Source organism: Lichenostomus cassidix, chromosome 5, assembly GCF_008360975.1.
Source record: "Lichenostomus cassidix isolate B80296 chromosome 5, HeHo_3.0, whole genome shotgun sequence".
Classification (NCBI taxonomy): Eukaryota; Metazoa; Chordata; class Aves; order Passeriformes; family Meliphagidae; genus Lichenostomus; species Lichenostomus cassidix.
The window spans coordinates 49,884,234-49,908,216 of record NC_139486.1 but is presented as its reverse complement, the minus strand read 5'-3'; the positions used below and the strand labels follow the sequence as shown (position 1 = coordinate 49,908,216).

Genomic DNA, 23,983 nt, shown 5'->3' with positions numbered 1-23,983 from the left:
GAGTACCTATGCCCTTGAACAAAATCAGCTGCTAAGCTGCTCAGCTCAGGTGAGAGCCAATTCCTGGCCCACCTGTGTCTCCTGTTATTTCATGGCCCCTGTACCTGTTCATGTAAAAGGCAAATAATGTGAAACATATATGTGAATTCAAAGTCTCTTAAATCCATTTTTTCCAATGTCTAAATAAACTTTAGTATCAGAAAGTGGCTGTATCTTGTGTATATTTTAATCTTCCTTTCTTAGCAGGTAAGTTTTTAAGCAGCACTGTGGTCCCTGGTGGATTTTTGGCAGTGTTGTGTTGCGGAGCATGGCATGTGTCAGTGGATATGTGTGTGTGTGTGTGTGCACAGGCTTTTGTGGGGAGAGATGTGTGTTGATATCTGAAATAATAGATGTGAGGGTTTTAACCTTGTAAGTGTGACGAGATCTTTGTGTCTGCTTTAGGGTCGACCCTATCCCATATGACACTCCAAAACCAGCGGGCCACACGCGATTTGTCTGCGTCTCAGACACGCACTCCAGAACAGATGGCATCCAGATGCCTTATGGGGACATCCTTCTTCACACGGGCGATTTCACCGAGCTGGGACTGCCCTCAGAGGTTAAGAAGTTTAATGACTGGTTAGGTAAGGAATTACTGCGTTTTGGTGACCCCAATTAACCTCTCCTGTCCAAGTGTCAGTCACTGCCTCCTAATTGAATTAGGGCACTTGAAAATCTCCCCCCACCTTTACTTCGCTTGTCCTCATGTGATGTGCTGTTTCTAGCCTCGGTATAATTCTGTTAATTAAGACAAATTTAGAGACTTTGCTGTATTTCTGCATTACTTGGGGGAAAGGTTCTGTCATTGCACAACGAGAGCTGTGCAGCCCCGTGGGAGTGCTGAGGAGGTGATGGCACCTCATACAAAGGATCCAGTGTCCCACTAGTTGATGCTGAGGGGTTTTATATCCACAGCCAAAAGTGCTGCTCACTCTATTTTGAGCTTACTGTAACTTGAAGCAGAGCTGGAAGTTACAACATACTTGGAAATGATGAAAGTCCTTCTTCCCACAATACAGCATGACAGGATCAATAATACAGTTTGGAAGAGGAGAGGTTTTTTTGGGGTGATATTCCCGTGCTTGCCCCTTTGAGTTGGAGTACTGGCATTTTAACTTTGATCATGGGCAGTCAGCATCTCTTTGGTAGAATACCTTTCATATTCTGCTGGATTTGACAGCAGTGCTCTGACAGCATATTGCTGGAACTAAGGGCAATTAAACAGAAACAGCAGAAAACCAAAATGAAGGAGGGGAACTTGTGCAGGATGCTCCTGTTATAACTGCCACTGGTAGGCTGGTTGGGCACTGCCGTGTCACCTCTTGCTCTAGAAATACCCAGAGTTGAAGGTGACTTGAGCAGCTGATCTTCAAAAAACATTAGAACGAATTTACAGTATTATATAAAAAATATTTCAAAGCATAGCTTTGTTGTTTTACTGCACTCTCTCCTGTCTGCTGTGTGATGGCAGCGTCTCTACATGTCTTTAACAGAATCATTTTGTTGCATGGGAGTTCCTTGGCTGACCCTTCAAGAGGATATGTAAGGAACATTTGGATTTACAAAAAGGATTTTTAAATAGAACTTCTACATTGTCTGTCTTGTCATCCTCCTTCGCATTTTCTTCATACGCTTCTTTTTATGTGGCCTCCTCTGATTTCCACAACCCAATTTTAATGAGTATTTTTACTTCTTTTTATTGCTGGGTTGGGGACTGGGGCTTTCTAATACTTCTACATCACTGTAACTTAGTTTTATTGTTCTTATTTCTAGAACATGGTACTAGATTTAATGGGCTCAAAACTACCCTTTTTTCTGGGCATGTAATTGCAGGAATGGGAAGTTAGAAGCTGTCGGAGAGAAGTAGGTAGATATGTTATGAAATGAGGGAAGAGACAAAGTAGGAATCATCTTTCTCAGCTTTTGAGTGTTCTGTGGGATCCTGTGCAAATGTTGGTGTTGTGAAGGAGGACAAGCAGGTGAGGAGTAGGCAAGGTAAAGGCTCTGGGAATCTGAGCTTCCCTGGAGTGAGGGGTGGAGTCCCAGCAAGCTCCATTCCCCGAAGAAGCTGGGCAGCACTGCTGTTCAGCAGGCTGCAGTTGTTAGGGATGCCAAGCAGCACAGATCTTTGGCTTAACATTCATAACAGAAGAATTATAATCCTTTGAATAGGTGGTGTTCCAACCTGTATAATTTACCAGGGGCTTTCTTAGTGTGCGTGTATAGCTCTTGTAGAAGATTTTGTAGTATTTATCTGAGAAAGCAGATTTAGCAGTCAGTTTCACTGAAACTGGGAGCTTTGACTGTGTGAGGACCTACCAGCTTTGGCCTCAGGCTTTCATATTTCAGGCACAGAGAAAACTTTTTTACATGCACAGAGTCCATCTGCATTTTCTCATATATATATATGACAATACCAGTGATTAGGTTCCTGGCACAGTGTGAGGCAGCAAATTGATGCCCCTGTGGGAATGTTGGTGAATACTTGCTTCAGTGTATTCCTCACTGGGAATCAAAACACTAAAGTCAGACATGTCCTTTTGCCGCTTTATTTCAGGCTCCTATCTACAAAATGTGTTAATTGTGTTTTACTATTTACTATGTTATTATTTACTAGGTGTATTTTGAATATTTAATACCTTCAAGGATGTGAGGTGATGATGTGCAGTAGTTACAAAAATACATACCAGTGGCAGGCAGAAACAACCAGGACTTTTTTTTTTTTTTTTCCTCAGGATGGTGGGAGGCATCTTTTTTCACTCTCGTTGGTAGGAGCCTTTTTCCAAAGCTACACACTGAGAACTGCCATCACATACAAGGTTGCCCTTATAGAAAAATAATTTCCTGTCTTTCATGGGCATGGTTTTCTCCACTGGCAATTTTGTTGTGAAGCAGTAATGAAGACAAGGCATCTGTATCATTTATGTCATGAGGGAGAGAAGCCAGATCAAAGCTGGGTTTCATTCTGCAGCTTGTCTTAATGACTCTGTGGTAAAAGACAGGGTCTTGCCTCCATTAGAATTATATCATGGGGTAACTAAGACACAATAACTGTCCATAATTTTTTTTGGCAGTAAAGCCAAGGGGAAAGTTAAAAGATGGTTATTCTGAGCTCCTGCCTTGCATGTACTTCACTGGGCATTACATATGCTGAAGTTATACAGGGCTGAGAGCACTGCTGTCAGCTCTGCAGTTTTATTTTTTTTTGAGTCTTGCAACCCTTTGCAACAATTTGCGTCTCTCACCTGAGAAAAATGTTCAGCATCTTGTCTGTCCATTTCATTAAAACTCATCCTTCTTCCTTTTCTCCATAGTGAACTCACAAAATGTGCTTTCCATGCTCTCTTTCCCACTCTTCCAGGATTTCAGCCCTTCCTGCAACTTTTGCTAGTTTAATGCTTTTTGCCTTTGGGTGTTATATTTTCATTATTGGTTTTGCATGGAAGTCATCTGGGCTTATACGTTGAATAACCTCTGTGGTCACTTAGTGAGTACATACACTGGCTGAGGTAATTTATTCACTTTGTTTTGGTGTGAACATGTCCCTCGGGTCTTGTAACTGCTGTAATCACTTGACCTTAGGGATTGTTAAATGCTTTAAACACAGTTATTTTAAATTTATAATTGTTTTCATTAAAAATCTCTTATAGTAACTTGACTAATTTTGCAGTAAACACAGCATTATGTGCTGAGGAAGAATTGAGATCTTATTCTGTGCCCAATATATTTTTTACTGAATATTTCAACTTAGTATTATTATCTCTGTTTGTATTTTTCCCATCCATTCTCAGTCATATATGTGAAATGAAATAGAAGAATATCTAGTTATAGCTCTGTCTTCATAGGGCAATATTTCCTTTTCTGGGTGATGGGAGGTGATTGAATAACTCATAAGAACTGAAGAGAAATCAAAGATAAATTCAGGCAGATAGATCTTTAATGAGTGTTGATATGTTTATTGTGCTCAGTTACTATGGGCCTGATTGTGCATATCCTTACTTGTGTGAATAATTTAAATTCAGTTTAGTAACTTTTTTCAAATAGCCCATTCTGTACTTTTTTGTTTAGTGGTTATGTCATACTGTGTTCATTTTTTGGCTCCGGTTTGGTTTTTTTTTTAACACCCAAGCAAGGTTTCTATTATAAAGCACATTACTGCATGAACTAGGCAAAATCCTGCAGTGGTAGACTTGGATAAATTCAGTAGGTGAAATTACTGCTGGTTATTGTCTGTGCAGCTGGAAGTTGAATTTAGTTAGCTTTTTCCTGAGTTGTTCTAGGATTTAGCAACTTGACTGTTGTAACACATTTTTAAAGTCTTGCTTTTGTTTTGAGTGTTTATTATTTTCTATTAATTTCTTTGGGATAATTACTCCAGAAGCTTTGTGAAAGGTTTAGTGACCAACTACATGTGGGTTTGTACTGGAAAAAATATTTCTTTACCTGTAATATATGCTTGCCTTTAGTGTAAACATTGCTGATAGAACTAAAATAAAAATTCAGCTTTCTTTTTTGTCTGCTGTAGTTTTCAGAAAATGTTACTCACAGTGAGAAGAGAAGAATGATTATATAATTTTAATGCAGAGGTTTTCTTGTTATGCTCTGCATATGTGGATGTGGTCCTGAGAAAAGTATTGTCAATTATTTTAAAGTTCATTTTTGTGTGAATGTTAGTTATTGAAAACAGCAGCATCACCTTGGATTTGCTGGTTGTTAGGTGGAATAGATGACAAATGGAAATGGGGTATTGCTCTCAGAACTATGGACAAACACTTGGTTCCAGTCTGCACTTAAATTTATGCATTAGTGCTGTGGAAATTTGAAATTATATTCAAAACTGTTAAGCCAGACACCTGCCAGAATGTGTTTGATATTGAAGACAGCGTAATTCAATTTGAAGAAAAATGAACTGTACCAGAATAGCATAATAGTAAGATCAAGCTCTTTTCTTATCACTGTTTAAAAATGCAGGGTCACATTCCACTTTTATCCTTTCTCAGTCTCTCTGGTCTGGTTTAGTTATCTGGCTTCATCTCCTCTCCAGGCATGGTTCATTTCAGGTTTAGAGTAAGTGTGTTTGTTCCTTTTACTAATGCACACTGAGAACAGTTTCAGTGTGAGGAAGTGTTTGTTCTTGAGGGCTTTTGCTCTGTAAAAGTATATTTCTGATGTGAATTACTTTGGCATCTGACATCACACTATTTTATGAAAAAAACAAACCAGTAAGTTCTAAATTTCTCCAGATTTAGAGGGATATTAGCTCAGACTAGTCTGGACTAATTGAGAACCAGAAGGAAGCTTGTGAATATTTTAAAGTAAAATTATGGCAATAAAAACAAATCTCTTCCTTTTTTATAAATTGATTTATTTCTGATTTGTGTTTTTACCATCTGGAGCACATTTTGAACTCTATATTGCTCTACTTGTTATAGCTAGAATGAATAATTGACTAAACATAAAATACCATTTTGATGAACAGAGCTCCTAGCACTTGAAAAAAAATTGCATTCATTGCAAGTGAAAGAAAATGCTGAGGTAGCTTTAATCCTGTAAGTATGTGTGAGTTTTGCACAGCTGCTCTGGGAGAGAGGGAGGCAACTCCCTGGAAAATCTATTAGTCTAATTTTGAAAACAACTCTGTCTCCTGTGATGGCTCTGGTGAGAAGCTTCCTTCAGCTGCACCACTGGGATGGCATGGAGATATTTCAATGAGAGGTTGAGCTGGTGCTGAGGACAGTTGGCTCTTCTGCTGGAGTTGGCATTCTCTGTCCCTGTGGTGCCATCAGGGTTTGGGTGGATTGGCTGCCCCTTCCAGAGGTGCTCTGAACTGGAGAGTGCCAGTGACTGAAGGTGCACTGTACATACAGCTTTAGCTTGTCTGTGTGCTCAGTAGTTCTAGAGGCTGAATATTATCAGTTTGGAGCACGTTGATGCAGTTTCATTAAAAAAAAACCTCCAGATTTTATAAGATGAAATCTAAAATCTTCAGAGTGTTTTTGGTTTGGTGGGTTTTTCACTTATTTAGTTCCCTGGGTTATATATCTCACTCTTGTCTTTACCATAAAGTTTTTAAAAACTTCTTAGTTTATTTAGGTTTTATTGCCATATTGCTACTTAAGAATATTTCCTTTGCTTTTGTTCTGCCTCAAACTGTGTTTAATGTCATGGTTAAACTCCCATTTGTACTTAGTTTTAAATTCCCATATGGCTTGACTGAATTAATCATCAGTACTCAGCTTTTATTTGCATATACCTTTTTATGATATATTTTTGCTAATTTTATCTTTTTCTTCTCAGAGGAATACAAAAATAGTTTGAATGTTTCATTTTATTATATTTATAAAATAGGGGGAAAATACAACCATGTTGATTTTTGGTAATAGGCTAAAAAATTATTCTTGATGTAGTAATCTACAGTGAAATGTGAAAATGGAAGTAGGAAAAAAGTACAAAATTCTTTTTTTGTGCAAAGGTTAGATTATAGCTGCTTCTTCATGTTTATCCTATGCTCTAGGTCAGATACTAGATGCTTTGTGGGAAACAGAACCCCAGAAATACAACTTAGAAGGTAGAATAGAAGCAATTGGATAAAATGAATGTCGAGGTAGTAAAATTACCACTGGCTACGAGAGTTCATGCCTCAGGAGCAGTGTAAGTTCATTCATATCTGAGCAGTTCTTGCTTGTTCTGCTCTTGTTATTCCTGGCAATTTTTCATAAAGTGATTTCACAAAAATCTATTTTTGCTATCTCCTAATGGTCTGTAGAGAAGCGGAGGGTTTTTAAATTGTGTTTGCTGCTAAAGTGTAAAATTCTCTATACAAATTGCCATGGTCACTCAACCCAAATATAAAGGCGTTATTTGACAGCCATTAGAAAACTTGGCTCAGGTAAAATGTGCTTCAAATAGAATAATATTCTAGAGCAAGTGGCTCTTCATGTATGTTTAAACTAATATATTCATTTGGTAATTTTCAATGAAAGAAAGGAGCCAGTGAGCACTGTGAAGTATTGGACAATTCTTGAATGGATTTTCAATCACAATAATTGCTTGGTCATTTCTTGGATCTGCTTCTCTGGGCTGCTAATGTTGTCTTAGAAAGGGGGAAGGGATGATGAGGTTTCTTGTAGCAAGCTATAACCAAACTAAATTTATTAAAAAACCCAAATTATTCTTCCTTTTAATTCCTCCTTTCCCACGAATCCACTTTGTAACAGAAAAGAGATTTGTGGTTGTTGTACTGGCCAGGCATGAAACAACCAATGCCACTCCAATAGGAAGTTTTATAGACATTTTCATCAGATTCTTCCTCTAGTATTGCTGCCACAGCCACATACCGCACTGAGAGTGATTTCAGTGGAGAGCAGTCGAAGGATGAGTTCTTTGTACACCATCAGTTTATTTTTTCACTTGCAAATTTAATGTTGCATCAAAAATACCAAGTGCAAAAATACTCCTCTCCTAAATTTTCACACTGAGCACACCATATTAACAATAGCTAATTAAGGTAAGTCTTTCTGTTAGTAGAGCATCAAATTCCAGGCTGGAAAGAACAATGGTTTCAGAGTGGAGGAGTTGCTTTGAGTGGAGAGGGGCTGGGGCTGGGGAGAAAGCACTGCGGATTTAGTATAATGTGTAGTGTTCAAAGAAATTTTATTTCATCATAAAGATTAGCAGGCTGTGTAATTCAATTTAAAGCTGGTTGGCAGTGTTCTGTCTATTACAAAGCCTTTTTCTTTTTTTATATTGCCACTATTTTTTTATGTTGTATGTGACTACAAAACCTAGTAGACAGCAGGAATGATCTTTGGGTTTTGTACTTCCCACCCACCTTCCTCTTTTCAATTCTGCATGTTAGGAAATATGTGAAATTACCTTAAACTGAGCTACGAAACAGTGTATCAGTGAAATGCCATCCTGGACTTTTTTGGCTTGTGTAAAATGATTATTTTTCTTGTGGCCAAACAGCCTCTGAGAGTGAGGACCTGCTAAAAATGTTCGATTGAGGGGGTTGGGTTGAATCAAGCTTAAAACTCTCATGTTAGCATTTATTCACACTGGTTGTGGACATTACTGTGCTGTAGAAAAGCAACATGCAGCAATTTATGGTAATGCAAGACTGGCAGACCTTTATCTTACAGTAATTGCCTATACTAGGGGGTTAATAAATGTTCTAAGAATCACTGACTTCTTTTTTTTCTTGAAGAAAAATAAAGAGCTGCTTATTGCTGGCTATAACCAGCCTGCATGGCTTCTTAATTAACCCTCTTGTTGCAGCAGGCTGAAGCTGAATATTTGAGCTTGAGCAAATCCTGCTGTGGAACCATGTGTCTTGGCACAAAAGGGCTGTGAAAGAAAGACCTGTGCAACCTCACAGCTCTCCCATGCACTCCTGCCATGCCTGCCAGGAGAGCTAGAAATCTTCATTGTGCCTGTATTTAGGGAGTGTGTTGATCTTGGCTGTTATATTTCTGGGCACTCTGATAGTGGGGAGAAAAAGAAGAAGAGAAGCCTTTTTCCCAGAGCTTAAGGAGGGATGGTTAGTGGTGGTCCTTCCACAGCTTTGGGGAGGGAGTTTCTCAGGACTTGAGGTGGCTTTGAGGCTCAGGTCACTTCAGTGCCTCATTTCACAGAGCTGTTCTGGGCTCTTTTCTCATCCTGCTCCCCAGCTGAGAGGTGACAGTCACCAAACCCTTGCTGGCAACTGGTTTGTTTCCCCTCCACTGGGATGCTCAGTGGAGGAGGAACAAAGCAGCACACCAGGGAACGGCAGGGTGAGGAGAGAGGCAAGATGGGAAGCCAACACAGGGGAGAGCAAAATAACATCAAACTGGGGGTGGGATGGAGGCTACAAAGAAGAGGGAGACAAGTGAGAGCACAGGGATATAAGGTACTAGACCTGCTTTTTTTCACCTGCTTTTTCCAGAGCTTCATCTCTTCTCAAGTTAATAAAATACAGAACTGAGAGCTCAGGAACACTCTGTACTTTGAATTTCCTGTAATTTTTGGTAAGTGAAGCATAAAGACCTCAGAATTATGTGCATCTTTTCTAATGAACCAGAAGCTTTCACATTACAGGGCAGGCTGGGTATCAGAGTGCACTAGCTCTTTTTCTCTCGAATGTTGCCATTACATTTTTTTGGTGTAACCAGCCAGCACAAAGGATTCTAGTTTAAAACAGAGCTGCAAATGATAAAAATTACCCACATGTCCTTACTTTTCCCTGAGCTGTTCTCCCCCATATGTTACTGTGAAGCCTCCCTGCTCCCTCAGCAGCACTTGGCATTTGTCTTCACTTCTGAGAGATGAGCAGAAAAGCTGCAAGGCAGACACAAAGTTTGCTGCAGTTTTGTGCAGGAGATGTCTCCTGAGCATGGCAGGCAAGGAATTTGTTCCTTCAGCTCTCCTCTGTCCCTACTGCAAGTTTCAGTGGTTGCTGGGAATAAAATAATGTAGCTGTAGCCACACTTGCGGTCCTGAGAGTAAAGCTGACATCCCCTCATAAAACCCTATGCGAAGTAATTCACACCGTACAGAAAACCTAAATTCCAATCCTGTGCCCTTAGCTGGAGTGTGGAAGGCAGGAGGGAATGCCCATCTGTGGTGGGCAGCCAGGCTGCAGGGGCCAGGGGAAGGCAGAGCCCTGCTCTGGTGTGTGTTGGAAGGGGTCTGGCACTGGAGTGAGTTAGCAGAGTGTGTACAGTTAGAGTGGAAGCAATACAGCTATTCATAAACAACTGCTTCCGTGAAGCCAGCTGTGAAAACAATGCTGCTTGCCTGGGAGGTGAGAGGGCAAAACCTTAGCAGAAAAGGAGAATAAATAAGGAATAAATTGTTACCTTTGTCTAAGTGACTGAAATAGCTGCTCTCTGAATGCTTTGCCTTAATGACTGCCTCTGATTAACTGTAGTTGTCGCTTTATTCAGCAAAACTTAGTCTGCAAATCATGCCTCTTTACAGCAGGTATCTCATCCATTTTTTTTGTTTTAAAGCCTAGAAAAGATAGCTAAAATGGGTAAGTCAAGAGAGACCCTACTCTGCAGAAAGCACACTGGATGAAAAATTGCATGCTCCAACAATTAACTGTAGCATTTAATTACAGAGAAATATTTATTCGTGGACCAGAATTCTCGGGGTCCTCCTCTGCACAAAAGGAAAGTACAGGTGCTGCATTTTATAGATTTTTAAGCACCTTGTGACAACATTACTGTAAATTCAAATGTAAAATGATGAGTACTGTAAATCTCACACATGCATTTAAGTTGATTTAAAAACATTTCACTCCTGGGTTTGGGGCTTACAATTATCCTTATTGAAGAGCAGAGATGGCAGCAGCAGAGGGCCTGTCTCCTTGTAACAAGGGTGGGACATACCTGAATTCTGTCACAAATAAAAGCATGCAAACTCTCAATTGCAGAATAGAATTTATATTACATATACTATTTTCCATTTTTTGGTTTTGTCCTGCCTTTGGAAGGACAGTTAGGGGGTATTTCAGCACATAGTTTTCTGCACTGAAATTCAAAGATTTGGATTTTTAAAATACTTCGGTCTGAGCTTGAACTGTCTGTTGTGAGGTCCAGGGATGCTGTGACATAAATAAGTTGGTAACTGAAGTTCTGCAAAGCCAGTAGGAAAGAGGAGGTGGCAAGAAATAGTAGCAGGGGTGAGACAGGAAACTCAGAAATCCCTGGCACCAATGTCCATAGTTACTATTCTAAACTTTTATCAGGCTTAAAGCTTCCTTCTCTCTCTCTCTCTCTCTCTCTCTCTCTCTCTCTCTCTCCTGTTTAGTGTTTGGGGTTACTAGATGTGCTTAAACCCACAGGGAAGGTATCTGAGGCTGTGTGCCCTTCTGCTCAGGGAATTCTAGATGGCTAGGGAAAAAACTTGCATAAGAGGAATTCGGTTCCTTGTAATAACATGATACAGCTGGAGTGATTTGGTTGTCTCTTTTAGTAGCTAAGAAACCTCTCTGTGAGCTGGATTATTAAAAGGAATTTCCTTACAGGGCTCAGGAGATTCCTGGTATCCAAGTTCATCTTCAAAGACTATAATGGAATGTTTAGCTTTATTCAGAATAATAAATTTAAACATGTGGTTCTGAAAATAATACTGAAGGTTCCTAAAGACCTGCCTGAATATTTTAGTTGACTATAATTTCTGTTTGCATTCTCTGTGCACTTTGTGTTTTATCCTGCATAAACATTTCAGAAAAGGACCATGGAGGTGGTTCTGGAACACAGTACTATCCATGCTGTCACATGGATATTAGACTCTAGAAATGGAGCTTAGCTCAAGCTTTAGATTTCTGCACTTCCCACTCCAGAAAAGGAGGAAACAATTCCCGACAAGGAAGCATCACCATTGCCATGTGAAAATATGTTTAAAACTACCTTTGAATATCAAACTTGCTTCTTACACTTTAATGTTTACAAATAAAAGCACAAGCCATGATCACAGGGTAAGATCTCAAAAGCAGCTAATTGCTTTAGCACGCTGGAGAATGTTACATTCTCAGAGTTATTAAAAACCTGTCTTCCTGCTTTTAGGCAGTAGTTCATGGTTTTAAAGCCTTTGGGATATTTAAAAAACATCTTATTTTTTCTCTTTCCTTTCAGTTTGTTTTTCTTATGATTATTCTTGCTATGCCTATTTTTTATGCTTCCCCTTATCATTATGGATATTTATCCTCATTACACTAGTATTGATTGGTTAATTATGAACCCCAGTATGTTTTCTACTTTACCAACAGTCTACTAAAAAATCATAATTTTAAAGGAAATATTTCAGTTCCATGTATGAAATCAAGAAGTTACATAGAATATAACGTATCATAGAAAGAACACATTTTTTAGAAATTTCTCGTTTGTGTATTTTGAGATTTTTCTCTTCATAAGAAATGCTCTGAATACCTTCCTGGGATACAGGAAAAAAGGAGGTATTTGGAGGGATTTTTTTCAGAAATACCAGCTGGCCTCCACCAGGCTGCAAGGCAGAGGAAGGTGCCTTCCTACTGCTTTGTGCATTTGTAACTCTCAGAGATTTCTAAAAATGAGATAACAAATTATGGGAACAAGCACAAAGACTTGAGAAACAGGAAGATGTTTTTGGTGGTCATATGTTTCCCTGGCTGGTGTATTTATTTGTTTATATTAAGGTAGGTGGGTAGGTATTGGAAGGATCCTGATGGGGATGTGTTGGTGAGTCCTTTGGGCAGCAAAGGAAGTTCTGCTGCTTGTTTAAAGGTCCCTGTCAATAAGGCAGAAGAATTTGGGGCAGAATCTAGATTTGGGTCCTGCATTCATAATTCTTTTTCCTTCACTCAGTAGTGAAGAATTAATATCAAGCCTTGTTTCTCTTTTAAATAAAGATTTCACTTTTTCTGGAAAATCTTGTCCTTAGCTTTCCCTGGCCTTTCATAGTGTGAAAATACATGTACATGAAAATACCAAGACATTGTCTGTGATAATTATGATTAGCTTAATTACTTTCTGTATAATTGTTTCTCAAGATGACCTCCTTTTTGGTGGCTTTTATTCATTTATTTTAGGGGTGAAAAAAAAGACTTAATTGGAATTGTAAATTACAGAGACAAAGGGTGTGTTATGGGAAATAGGTCCAGATCTGTTTGTGTCAGGCAGTGGAAGTTGGTTTTTATATTCTTAAGATTCATGGAGAAAATAATTTAAATTGATACAGTATGTGTGTGCACAAGGCAATATCAACAACCAATATATTACTTCAAAATCTGGTGAATTTCTTTACGGAGGATTAGGTTATATAGTGTGGGGGACTCCGAAAAGAAAATAGAATTGTGTATTGATGCCTTTAGAAATATTATTTGAGGGCAATAAAATGTTCTCTGAAATTCCCTCCTGAGTGGAGAAAATGGAGTTTGTTTGCAGTAATTGCATTTTCTAGCATTTGCTTTCGCGCTTTCCAATATGAGTTAAGCCAATTGGAACCTGTGATTTTGTTTTGCTTATTGGCAAAAGTACCATGTAAATTGATCTGTGATGCATTTATAGAGAATGCTTTGAAAATCTTGAAATAGAGATGCCTTCCTTTTATTAGATTTGGATAGTATTGGGCTTCATTTTTATATTTTAGCCTAATGTAATAGTAACCAAAAATGTTCCTTTTCAATTAAGTCTAAATTAAGTCCAAGGAGGGCATTTCTACTTAGCCCTACTGGCATTGTGAAGGCAGAGTTTAAGTTCCTGTTCTCAGCCTCAGTATTTGGAGTTCAAGGTCAGAGCCATTTGAAACCACATAATGTGCTGAAATTGGTCTAAAATTTGTCAGCCCTGGTACATTAAGATCTTGATTGCAAGAGAAAATGTAAAATTCTGTTGGACAAAATAGCATGTATTTCTCTGTATTTGCTGTACACATGCACTATAAACCCTAAACTGCAGGGGGTAGATGCAAGTGTTGCTGTAAATGTAAATATGGGGTAATTCTGTTTAAGGATACACCCTTCAGCTCTGCCAGACAAACGGTGTTCTTGCCTGAAAATCTCATATAATCTTCAAAGTGAGCACCATTTCCCTTAAAGAATCCCGCAGAAGGGGCACACAGCACCAGCACAGCCGTGGGAGTCCTTTAGGTGTTGTTTTGCACTGGGAAAGAGGAGAGGAGCAGGGACTACCATTAATGCAAAAAGCACTTGTAAAAATGAAAGGCACAAACAAGGCTATTGGAACTTCCAGGTAGTGTGGTGTCTCAGAATTTGCTAAATTTAAAGAGAAATTTACCAGCTGCCAGCTCCTTTGATTTTAAGTTACGTGATTTTTTTTTTTCCCTCTTGAAAGCTCTGTCTTTTAGGTTGCATAATTAAAAGCCTGAAAAGAAAGCCTTTCCAGGGACTAGCAAGCAATCTGTGCTGCTTGCGTTTCGGATTTCATAATTTTAAAGTCAATTTGGGGGGACTTTTTACACCTAAAGTTGGCAGTGCTTGTGAGCTGCAAAATCTGGAGGCTTTTTTTTTTTTTTTTTGAGGTTAGACCGAACAAAAACCTCAGATTCTGTTTCAAAACAAAGGAATGTCATGTATTAATTGTTAAAGAAAGTTTCAATAACAGTAGCCCAGTGAAATTCAAAACAAGCTGGAGATCAAAACCCAGAATGCGTTATGTCAGAATAACGCTAAGGAAGCCATGGAACACCGAAGGGAAACAAAAGCTTGTCAGTTACATGGTGCTACGTTTTTCATTTTAACAGACAGGAGTAAGATATTAATCACAAACAGTTACATTAGAATAATGTTCTGGTTGAGACATAAAAACATAAAAGCAAGGAATCGTTACCAAGGCCGCCAGACCTGTAGCTGAGTGGGTTCTGCAGTGCGCCATGTCGCACATGGGGATGTTTCGGCCCAGCGTTGTGCAAAAGTCACATTTCCCGTGGAAGAGAGAATGAGTGGAAACTCTTGGTATTAGGTACCACCACTGCTGCAGCCTCAGACTTGCCTGCAGTGCCTGGACAGGTGGAACCTCACCTGTGGTCCCTGGGAAAGGGCCGAGTGTCCCGGAGCACCCTGGCACTGCTCAGGCGACATTCGCTCAGGGCTTCCTTGCTTTCATGGGTTTATGACTCAACCTTGGCATTATTGTAACGTAGTTTTTTGTGTTTAATGTTTCTTAGACTTGGTTTTCCATTGCCAGCATGGAAGAAATCCTAATGCATGAGTTTCAGAGGAGAAGGCAGCAGACTCTGAACCTGCTGTGTGGCTCGATCCGCAAGTGTGAGTATTAACGCTAGAGCTGTCAGGCCTTGTGAAAATTAATGAAGCCTGACGGTTACAGAGGGAAAGGTCAGAGGCAGAGCTTGCACTTAACTAACATTTCTGTTTTGTTGTGTCTAACAGTGTTTTCAACAAAGGGGAGCTTTAATGTACAAGCTTTGGATTTATCGCAGGAATTCAAGGGTCTCAGCCTTTGCCTCTCCCTGTGCTGCGATCTGATGTTTTCTTTGCATAAAGGCAAAACAGTTAAATTTTCATTCATCCTCTCCTCTTGCTGTGTTGCCCATGTGTGTTTTGCCTTTATTTTTTCTTCTCCAAAATTAGAAGGGAAAGAAAAAAAAATAAGGCACCTGAACTGATGGTAGAGTACATTTCACTGGGAAGATTTTGAAAGATCTTGTATTTCAGTTCTTTGTACTGTTTTGGAAGCATGTTCTGTTTTGTGCATGTTCTGTTTCTTATTTGCTGCTCCTTTTTTTTGGCTTTTAATTGTTTCATTGTGTAGGTTTTTACAGACACAGGGGGCTAAACTGCATAGAAATTCATGGGCTATGTTTTCAACCAGTGTGTTGGTTGATACCAGTTTAAGCTGTTCCATTAAGGACTTTTTGTGAAGGCTGATTTGATTAAAACAGCCTGCATGTTTTCATAATCAGTTGGTCAGTCTCAGAAAAGATGTTTTTCTTACCCAGTTTTGGATCTTGGTACCTGGAGGGGGTTGTTGGTGGGATAAGTCCAGCTTATCCTGTGGAAGCTCAAGTTGGTATAACTGTACTTATGCAGCCTGACTCGTTGCTGCTGAAGGAGAAATAGGAGCCTTTGAGATATTCTGTCTTTGTTTAAAAAAGCTGGAAGGAGCCTGTGTGTTGTGACTGCTATAAATGCTGGGCCCTGTAGTGCCATGGGCTTTCCATGAGAAACCTCTCCAGGAAGAGCTGCAGAGCTGCTGACCAGTGGTGGGCTGAGCTGGTTGCAGCTGCAGCTGTGGGGACTGGAAGTGTGCAGGAGCAACACAGAATCTGCTCCTTCAGTGTTTATCCCTGGACATTTATGGGGTTGGTTATTGGTGAATGCTCCATGACCAGTCTTGTACTTTCAAGCCATAAATGATACACCATAAATTTGAGATGATTCACTTGCACACACATCTCTCTCTTGTACAGTTTTCCCTCTTTTTGAGGGGACTAAGATTTATACTTCAAGGTTTCTCAGCCTATTTCTCAGCATATGGCCAAAGGGTTTATGAGGCTATGAAACAGGCATGAAAAAAGCTTCATGTTTCATGGAAGTGTTGTGTGGTTTGAATAGTTAATGCATGTGTATGCATATTCAGAGCTTCACATCAAAAGCACTTGCATATCATTTGTGTCTAAATACAGGTTTCTACCGCTATATAGACAGCTAGTATCACATTATTTCTTATTCCCCTACTTCCCTGTGGGGTTTGCAGGTAACAGTAGTTGAAAAATAATGTGATTTTCTATTTTTATAGGGACTCAGCAGTAAACGCTCACTGCCAGGCAGACTCCTTTTCATGTCTGGCAGCTCTACAGAACTTGGGTTGTGTGACTAAACTGTACTCATATGAAGCATGCTATTAAAATAGGAATGGTTGTTCAACAGATTAAGCCTTCCTAGGATCCAAGTGCTTAAGGTGAACTTAAAGAAACACAGTGAAACAACTACTTCTGTAGATTAAAAAAACCCCACAACCCCCTGCCCCCAAGCTTCCCCCCTCATCCCGTGTAATTGGTATATTTTAAGTCAGTCTGTTGTTCAGCTTGGAGTGGTGTAAGTGGTTGCAGCCAGCAATAGAAGTTCTGCCTTAGTACCATTCAGAGTACTAAGTACCCCCATTCCTTTTTTACTGCATCAGTTTTCATCTGGATCTGTTTCCTAATCCTCTCTGCTCTGTGGCCACCAAATCCTTGTGTTGCCAAGAAGGTGTGATGGCATGGGAGTAAAGATGAACCACTGGGGGACAGAGGTACTTGGGACTGCAGCTTGAGGGTTGACTTGTTAGACCAGAAGTCACAGAAATTTTCCAGACTCCCAGACTGATGTATTTACTGTTAACAATTCCATTTTCACAAGTCATTCAGACCTAGCTGTTATTGCCTTTATTTGAGCAAGAGCGATACTGACCTTTTGGCTTCCAGAGGAGAACAACTTGTCTAATTGCAGTATTTTCTTGATCAGTGATTACATTGTGCCCTTGCTTATAGTGATGAGAGCAAATGTTGAAAACATCTTAACCAAAATAATAGATATATTTTGAAGATACACATGTGCACACCCTGTGTGTGTATATATGAACATAAATATGGGTTGCAAATACTCCAATATAAGTGTCCTTCACAGACTTAGTGGTCCTTTTTGGTAGTGGTAATTTTAGCCTTTTGATCTCACCTGTTAAGCATTTAGGTATTTTAAATAAACTCGGTTATTATGCTAGGAGTTAATAATTGGGATTTCTGAATTACTCGGACTAGCAAACAGATCAAACTTTTTCTAGTTTGGAAAAGGATTCTTCTCATTATTTTCCAGAGTCACAGTATAAATGAGAATGAATAATGTTACTGATGCATGATGGAAGATTTGATAGTTAGGAAATCAGACTAATAAAGACCAAATGTAGCTAACAAAGATTTAGTGAAGGAAAATGAGGAAATGCCTTTCAACCTGTGTGTTGTGCTGTACAGGCAGCACTGATGCAGATACACAGAAATTAATCCAGTCAAGATGAAACCAAATTACCATGGGGTAGGAGATTTTTGAAGATGACCTTTTAGGCTTCCATATTAAACCCAGGGTTAACAGATTATAGACAAAGGGCAGGTCTGCCAAAAGAAAACACACCAAAATATTTAACAAATAATATTAGAGAGAGTTGATGTTGCGCAATGCCACAGGGCATTTTGAGAAGGCAGAACTGGAGTGTGATGAATAAATAGCTAATCTGATTGCAGGTAATTTATTACTGTGGTTAGTGCTGTATAGCCTTTCCTCTGGGAAGAGACAAGAAATGGATGAGACTTCCTCTTGCTGCTGCCTTTACTTTGCATGGTCCTGGTTTTTGACGTGTTTGCCTTTCGAAGGGTGGTGTTGCTGATGGTGAGCTCCTGAGCCAGCACCAGAGAATGAGAGCCAAAAGTGACTGGTGATGCCCTGGGGGAGCTGGGTGGGGAGCGAGGCCAGGCCTTGGTGCCCCTCCTGTGGCAAATATTGCAGCAGGCAAAAATGCAGCGTGCAGCACGTCAGCTGGAGGATGGGCAGCCTGGGCTGGTGGCTGTCACAGCTCCCAGGCAGTGGGTGCAGCACCACTGAGCCAGGGCTCAAGGGTGGGTGCTGATGAACTTGGCTCCTGCCGGGGCTTCTCCTCCAGCACCTGCTTTGCCTCATTGCTTGGTCCTGGTGTTGGTCCTTGGTTTGGGTTGGTGGCACCATGTCCTGAGCTCCCTGGCAGCAGTGGAGGGAGGCTGTTCCCTGCCGGTGTCCCCCAGCTCCCCCGAGCCTCCTCTCAAGAAATGAACAAGTGAAACATCTCCTTAGTCCTAAAAATATCAACAGCTACCTTCACACACACAAGAAATACTGTCTGGGTTTCCCTGACTGATTTCAGGTGTTTATATAACATGTATAATGTTGCATTTATATGTTTTAATGACTACTGATGAGACCATTAGTTTGCCTTTGCATGTTCTGTGTGTCTTCAGAGTAAGCCCTTATTTTTAAAATGTCAAGATAAAAAAACATTGAGCAAAAATGCCCCAGACTTAATTAGGCATAATATCAGAAAAACGTGCTAGTTTTCAAATCTATGAAAATAAATGAAAGTGTAAAGCTTGGACATCTATCCAGTAAGATGAAAAGTTTTCTCTGTTAAAACAGGCAAATGTTGATAACTTAGCAGAAACCTGAATTTAAGTGCTCCATCTTGCTTCTCCAAGAATATTATCACGCCTAGCTTGTTTTGGGGGATTGATGGTTATGACAAGTGTATCAGATTTCATGCTGGTGGTATCTTTTATGTTTCCTGGGAGAAGAGAAAATAGCAATTTGATCTTGTGCCCAGGAGTCACCGAGAGCAGGAATTGTAGGTATACCTGCTACACAGAGTTTTTAAATAAAAATGAATGAGCAGCATGTAGCAGAGATGGGAAAAAGGAGGGAAGGGGGAAAGGAATGAGTCAAAAACTGTGGAGGAGCATTTATTGCATCTCCCCAGCTTTTATTCTAATGCAGCACCACAGAGAGTTATGAATATGTACAAGCTGTATTTTGTTCAGACGTGAGGTGTCTATGAAAAACATAGTCTGCTTGGTTTTTTCAGGGGATTTGTAGCTTTTTGGTTTTCTATCCAGAATGAACTAATTTTGCAAAGATGATGTTTGCATACATACCTTGTGTAATTCCTGTGCTGTAAATATTGAAAAGTGGAGGGTTCTGACTGGTTCCCCTGTAAGTCTTGTTTAGGGAAAAGTTAATCTTGTTGTATATACTTACAGCTTTACTTTGAAACTTGAAAAAAGAGCACAAACCCAAACAGTTTCCAAAGCTGAAAGACAAGTTTTAAACTAGCAAAGGCACTTCTATTTAGGAGAACTGTACTCACAAGAAATGTATAACATCAGATTCTGTCTTCCCCGGGACAGACATTGTTAGCTCCAGAAGTGGAAGATGAACCCATAGATTTCCACATACATTTTACTGCCTTTATGGAAAAAACCCAAGACAAACAGTACAAAAAACCCCACAACAAACCAACCACATCTAAATGATTATTAGCAATAAACAGCAAAATGAAGGATAAGGTATGAGACTAAGAAATCCGGCTTATTGTGAAGGCAGTAGCAGTTAGCGTTGATGTAATCTTACATGTGATTTTTGGCAAGTCACAGTGGGACAGATTTTGTAAAAGAACCTAACTTCTGTGAAGACACCACAGTATGGGACTGTATTTTTAAGGGAGCTCAGCACCCAGTATGTTTATTTGGAAGATCTGGCACTGATTGCTGGTACCAAGTGCTTGAAAATCTGTTCTGAACTCCAAAAATCTGGCTCTGTGAGCATGATCCATGCCTCCTTCCAAACAATGGTATTGCCCTGAATAGAGGGGAGCAAACATGTAATTCTTTACTTCTGACTCTCATGGCAAATGAATTAACCACATTTCCTGTGTCCTACCTTTTGTCTTATTTGGCTGAGTGTCATGGTTGCTTCTACTTGTGTACTTTTTACAGAAATGAGATACTGCCATATACATAATAACAACAACAACAACAATAATAATAATATGAAAGTACATTGCAAATGAATTGAAGCTTTGGAAAACAGACTAGATGCACACAGGCCTTGGGTGTCTCACTCTGTCACTGCTAGCTGTCTGCTTATTGTGCCAGCGTTGCTGGTGTGGGAGGAAATGTGCTAATTAAGTCCTCTTTTTTGTTATTTCAGGAAACCTACCATATGAATATAAAATAGTGATTGCTGGGAATCATGAACTGACATTTGATAAGGAATTCATGGCAGACCTTGTTAAACAAGATTACTACCGCTTTCCCTCTGTGTCCAAATTGAAACCAGAGGACTTTGACAATGTTCAGTCACTCCTGACAAATAGTATTTACTTACAAGATTCAGAGGTAACAGTTAAAGGATTCCGAATATACGGTGCCCCGTGGTAAGTCTCAATTTAAACTTTCTTTGCTGTTTATTACTTGAACCACAGCAGGAATCATTCCTGTTGAGTGTGCATGAAGCTGCTTTGTTGCATTGCCCTGCAGAACAGTATCACTCTGAAACAGTTCCCTTTTTCTTTTCTTTTTCTTTTCTTTTTTTTCTTTTTTTTGGATAGATAATCTCTGTTGAGCTGGTTGTGGGAAATAAGACGAAAGGAGCTGTAACTATTTCTATTCTGCCTGGTGAATGCACTTAAACTGTGGAGTCAATACTCACTCTGTGCTTGTGGATTAACTGCAGTGGCATTTTAGGATGTATTAGGGAAGCTCCATTACATTGTACACTGTTGAGGTATTTATGTCTGCTGTGCTAATAGATTAGTGTGGTGGCATTTAACACCCACACAGCACAAGGGCACAAGGCAGCAGGTGCTTTTAGCCTTATTTTTTATCAGTTCTGGGCATTGTTTTCTTTTGCTTGCAAAGTTGTGATCACAAAATTTCAAACCAGTTTTGGTCTCGTTCCACCCGCGTGTCAAGCATGTCATGCAGGAGTGATTGCTGCCCAGTTTTGTGTTAAGGAGATTCTTCCTTGTTTTTTCTACATGCCATTTAATTGTGATGCCTGACATCTTTCTGTGGAGTCTTGGGTAGCACTTGTTCTAAATTCACATGCTAAGAACAGCCACAGTCCTTGTAGGCTTTACCAGAGACCTGAACTTGAGTGATGGTGATAATCATTCTGCTGCTTGGCATTCTCAATTGTCAGCAGGAGTACTGAGATGCTAATTTATGCACACCTATAAGAAGGGTTTATTGTAAGCTTATAACTTATTTTTTATGTCAGGCTTGCTTTAAAGTGAAAGTAGGAGAGGAAGGAAGACTGACAGGGTTTGAACCAAGAAATGGGACAAACCTATACGTGTATTAGAAATTTTCCCCTTTATCTCATCTTTGTTGACTTGGCCCGCAGACCTTGGTGATTTGTGTGACACCACACACATTGGTGCTTCTGACAGTGCTTTTTCTGATAATACTGTGTGCATTAGTGCTGGCTAGAAAACTGTGATCTAGCTTTCTATCTCACATTCTTGACTTGAGCTACTAATTTTTTAATTTAAGTCATAGCCTTTAGCTACTAGTTTAAATCAGCCTGACATTGCTTAGCTAAAAAAAAAAAAGTAATACTCTAAATCCTGCAATATCAGCAAATTGGGAAAGATGATCTTAATTCAGGTTGGGAATCATCTCCTCAAGACATTTCAAAGTAATTTTTTTGTAATAGCAGCACAGAAGGCAGGGCACATAAGGCCTTGGGCAGTGAGGTGGGGTTGAGGCTTGCTTGCAGGGTGAGGAGCTGAGGAAGGTTTGCTGCTGAGTTTGTGTTCAGCTGCTTTGTCTCTGTATGTCTCAGACTTGGAGAGCTTCTGCAGGCACCCAGTGGTTAGGAAGTGTAGGCATCTTTCCAAATTTATTTGGATCAGTTTTCCCTTAATTCAGCTTCCTACAACACTGCTGGAGAGTTCTGGAGAATGCAGAATCCAAGTCTGGAGGAGAGAGAGTTTGGTGTTCTGAAATGGAGAACTGTGTGATACACTTTTACATTTATGTTTATATGTACTGGCAATATGTAGTGTTCTTCTTTCTCCTCTTTTGCTTCCCAAATCTGTAATGGAAGGTCTGTTATCCTTTTGTCTCCAGCTGCATTTAGAAATTCTTTCAATTTGCAGGTGTACTCATGGATTTAGAATGTTTGTTCTGGAATATTAAGGGACATCACATCAAGGCACTGAGTTGTCGTAGCCATGAAAAGTGAATGACATATGTATTCTGACCTAGTCATGGAAAACAAACCTGAGTTATTCTTTCCTATAATCCATTGATAAATGGATTTTTCCAATTAGTGACGCAGGATAAATGAAGCTGGATTGTTAGAAATTGACACTGAGCTCCAGCCAAGTGTGGATGTCTCGCTCTTGAATGATGCTTCATTTGTTTTCAGATGCAAAAAACTGTTGTCAAATCATGTTTTGAGCAACTCTTGATGTGGAGTTGAGGCTACCATTTTCAGTACAGCTTTTTAGATCAATCAGCCAGTCCGTGTTGAGAGCAGAAATGTGGTATTGTCTATGCATTTTCTCCCTCCTGAAAAATTTAACGAGGGTTTTGCATTTTAGCTGGTCTTTCAAGGGAAGGAAAAGTCCCATCAGATATTAGAAAAATCTGCTCTAAATCTGTTCTGTGCCTGGAAACTGAGACAGAATGATCAGACAAGCCTTTTAGGACTTCTTAAATTTTTTTACTCTTTCCCCTCCAATCACATCTTGCTCTATTCTTATAAATCTTCAGATTACCCCAAAGGAAGAGAATTTGTGGGGTTTTGTATTTATTTATGGCCTCCTTATCCCAATTAGTTCTGTCACAGAAATGGAACACTGGTCATTAACCCAGAAGATGTGCCAGCCCTAAAATGAGATAAGTTGGCATGTTCAATTTATGTGCAGTTTTGTAAGTATTTCCAGAGGGGGAAAAAAAATTCTCATTTGCTGATAAAGCTACTGGTTTTAATTTAAAAAAGAGGGCTCAAACCAAGAATAACAGATGTGATTCTGGAGGTTTCAGCCTGTCAGGGGTTTCTAAGAAGTAATTGCCAGAGTACTGGGAAGGCTGGCTATAAGTCATCTATCTAGAAAATGTAAATTGCCAACTCAGTGTAAATACAGAAAAGAAATATCAATTCATATTCATTATATGTTATTACTCATGGTACATCGGTACATCTAAAAGCTTTCTAAAGACCTAAGAGAATTCAAGTAGTGTCTCCTAACTTACAATTTAGCAGAATTTGCGAGTGAAAAATAACTTACAATACATGGGAGCATTGATGTGTATTTGCAATTGGAATGTGCGGTGGTGCATAACAACAGCCTCTAAGGAGCAGAAAATTTGAATTTAGCCTGATGGTTCTGAGAGTATTAAATGGCATTAGCTGGAGGGAAGTTGAAAAGAAGAGTATCAGCCCCTAAAAGAGAAAAGTGCAAGGGTGGGACATAAATCACATTCAGAGCTCTGCTCATTTTCTGAGGTGAAGAATGTAACTGACATTTTCACACCTTAAATAGGAGATTCTTTGATGTACCTTGAAGGAACAAAATGGCTGAAGATTTTTCCATTTGGTCTATAGATAACAATCCACAAAAACATTCCCCTCCTTTCTCTTCCTTCTGACTTTGCCCTATGAACCTGGCTTGTTTGGTGGGAAAATAATTGATAGTTTATGCAGTAAAAATTCTTTAAGATTCCAGTGGAAACGTTTTCTCCCTGGGAAATTTGAGATTGAGGCTACTTATTAAACAGGACAGAAAATAAAACCAGTGATGGATTTATGAATTTTTAAATCTTAAAACTCCCTCTGTGAAGTAAACATAAGCATAACTCATACTGATGTATCTGTGAAAGGGTAAGGAGAGACAGTCTGTTTTTACTGCAGCTTCGGGTGCTGAATATGCAT

General features: G+C 39.5%; 1 protein-coding gene across 3 annotated transcripts in view; it reads left to right on the top strand.

The window, feature by feature from the left end:
* The window catches only part of MPPED2 (metallophosphoesterase domain containing 2), a 104,037-nt gene that overhangs the window by 36,894 nt on the left and 43,160 nt on the right, over positions 1-23,983 (top strand). For all 3 annotated transcript variants that reach the window (XM_085062994.1, XM_085062996.1, XM_085062995.1), the window contains 2 exons: positions 445-626; positions 20,249-20,474. In XM_085062994.1, coding sequence (XP_084919120.1) covers positions 445-626; positions 20,249-20,474 — 408 coding nt within the window. The remainder of the gene's footprint in view (positions 1-444; positions 627-20,248; positions 20,475-23,983) is intronic.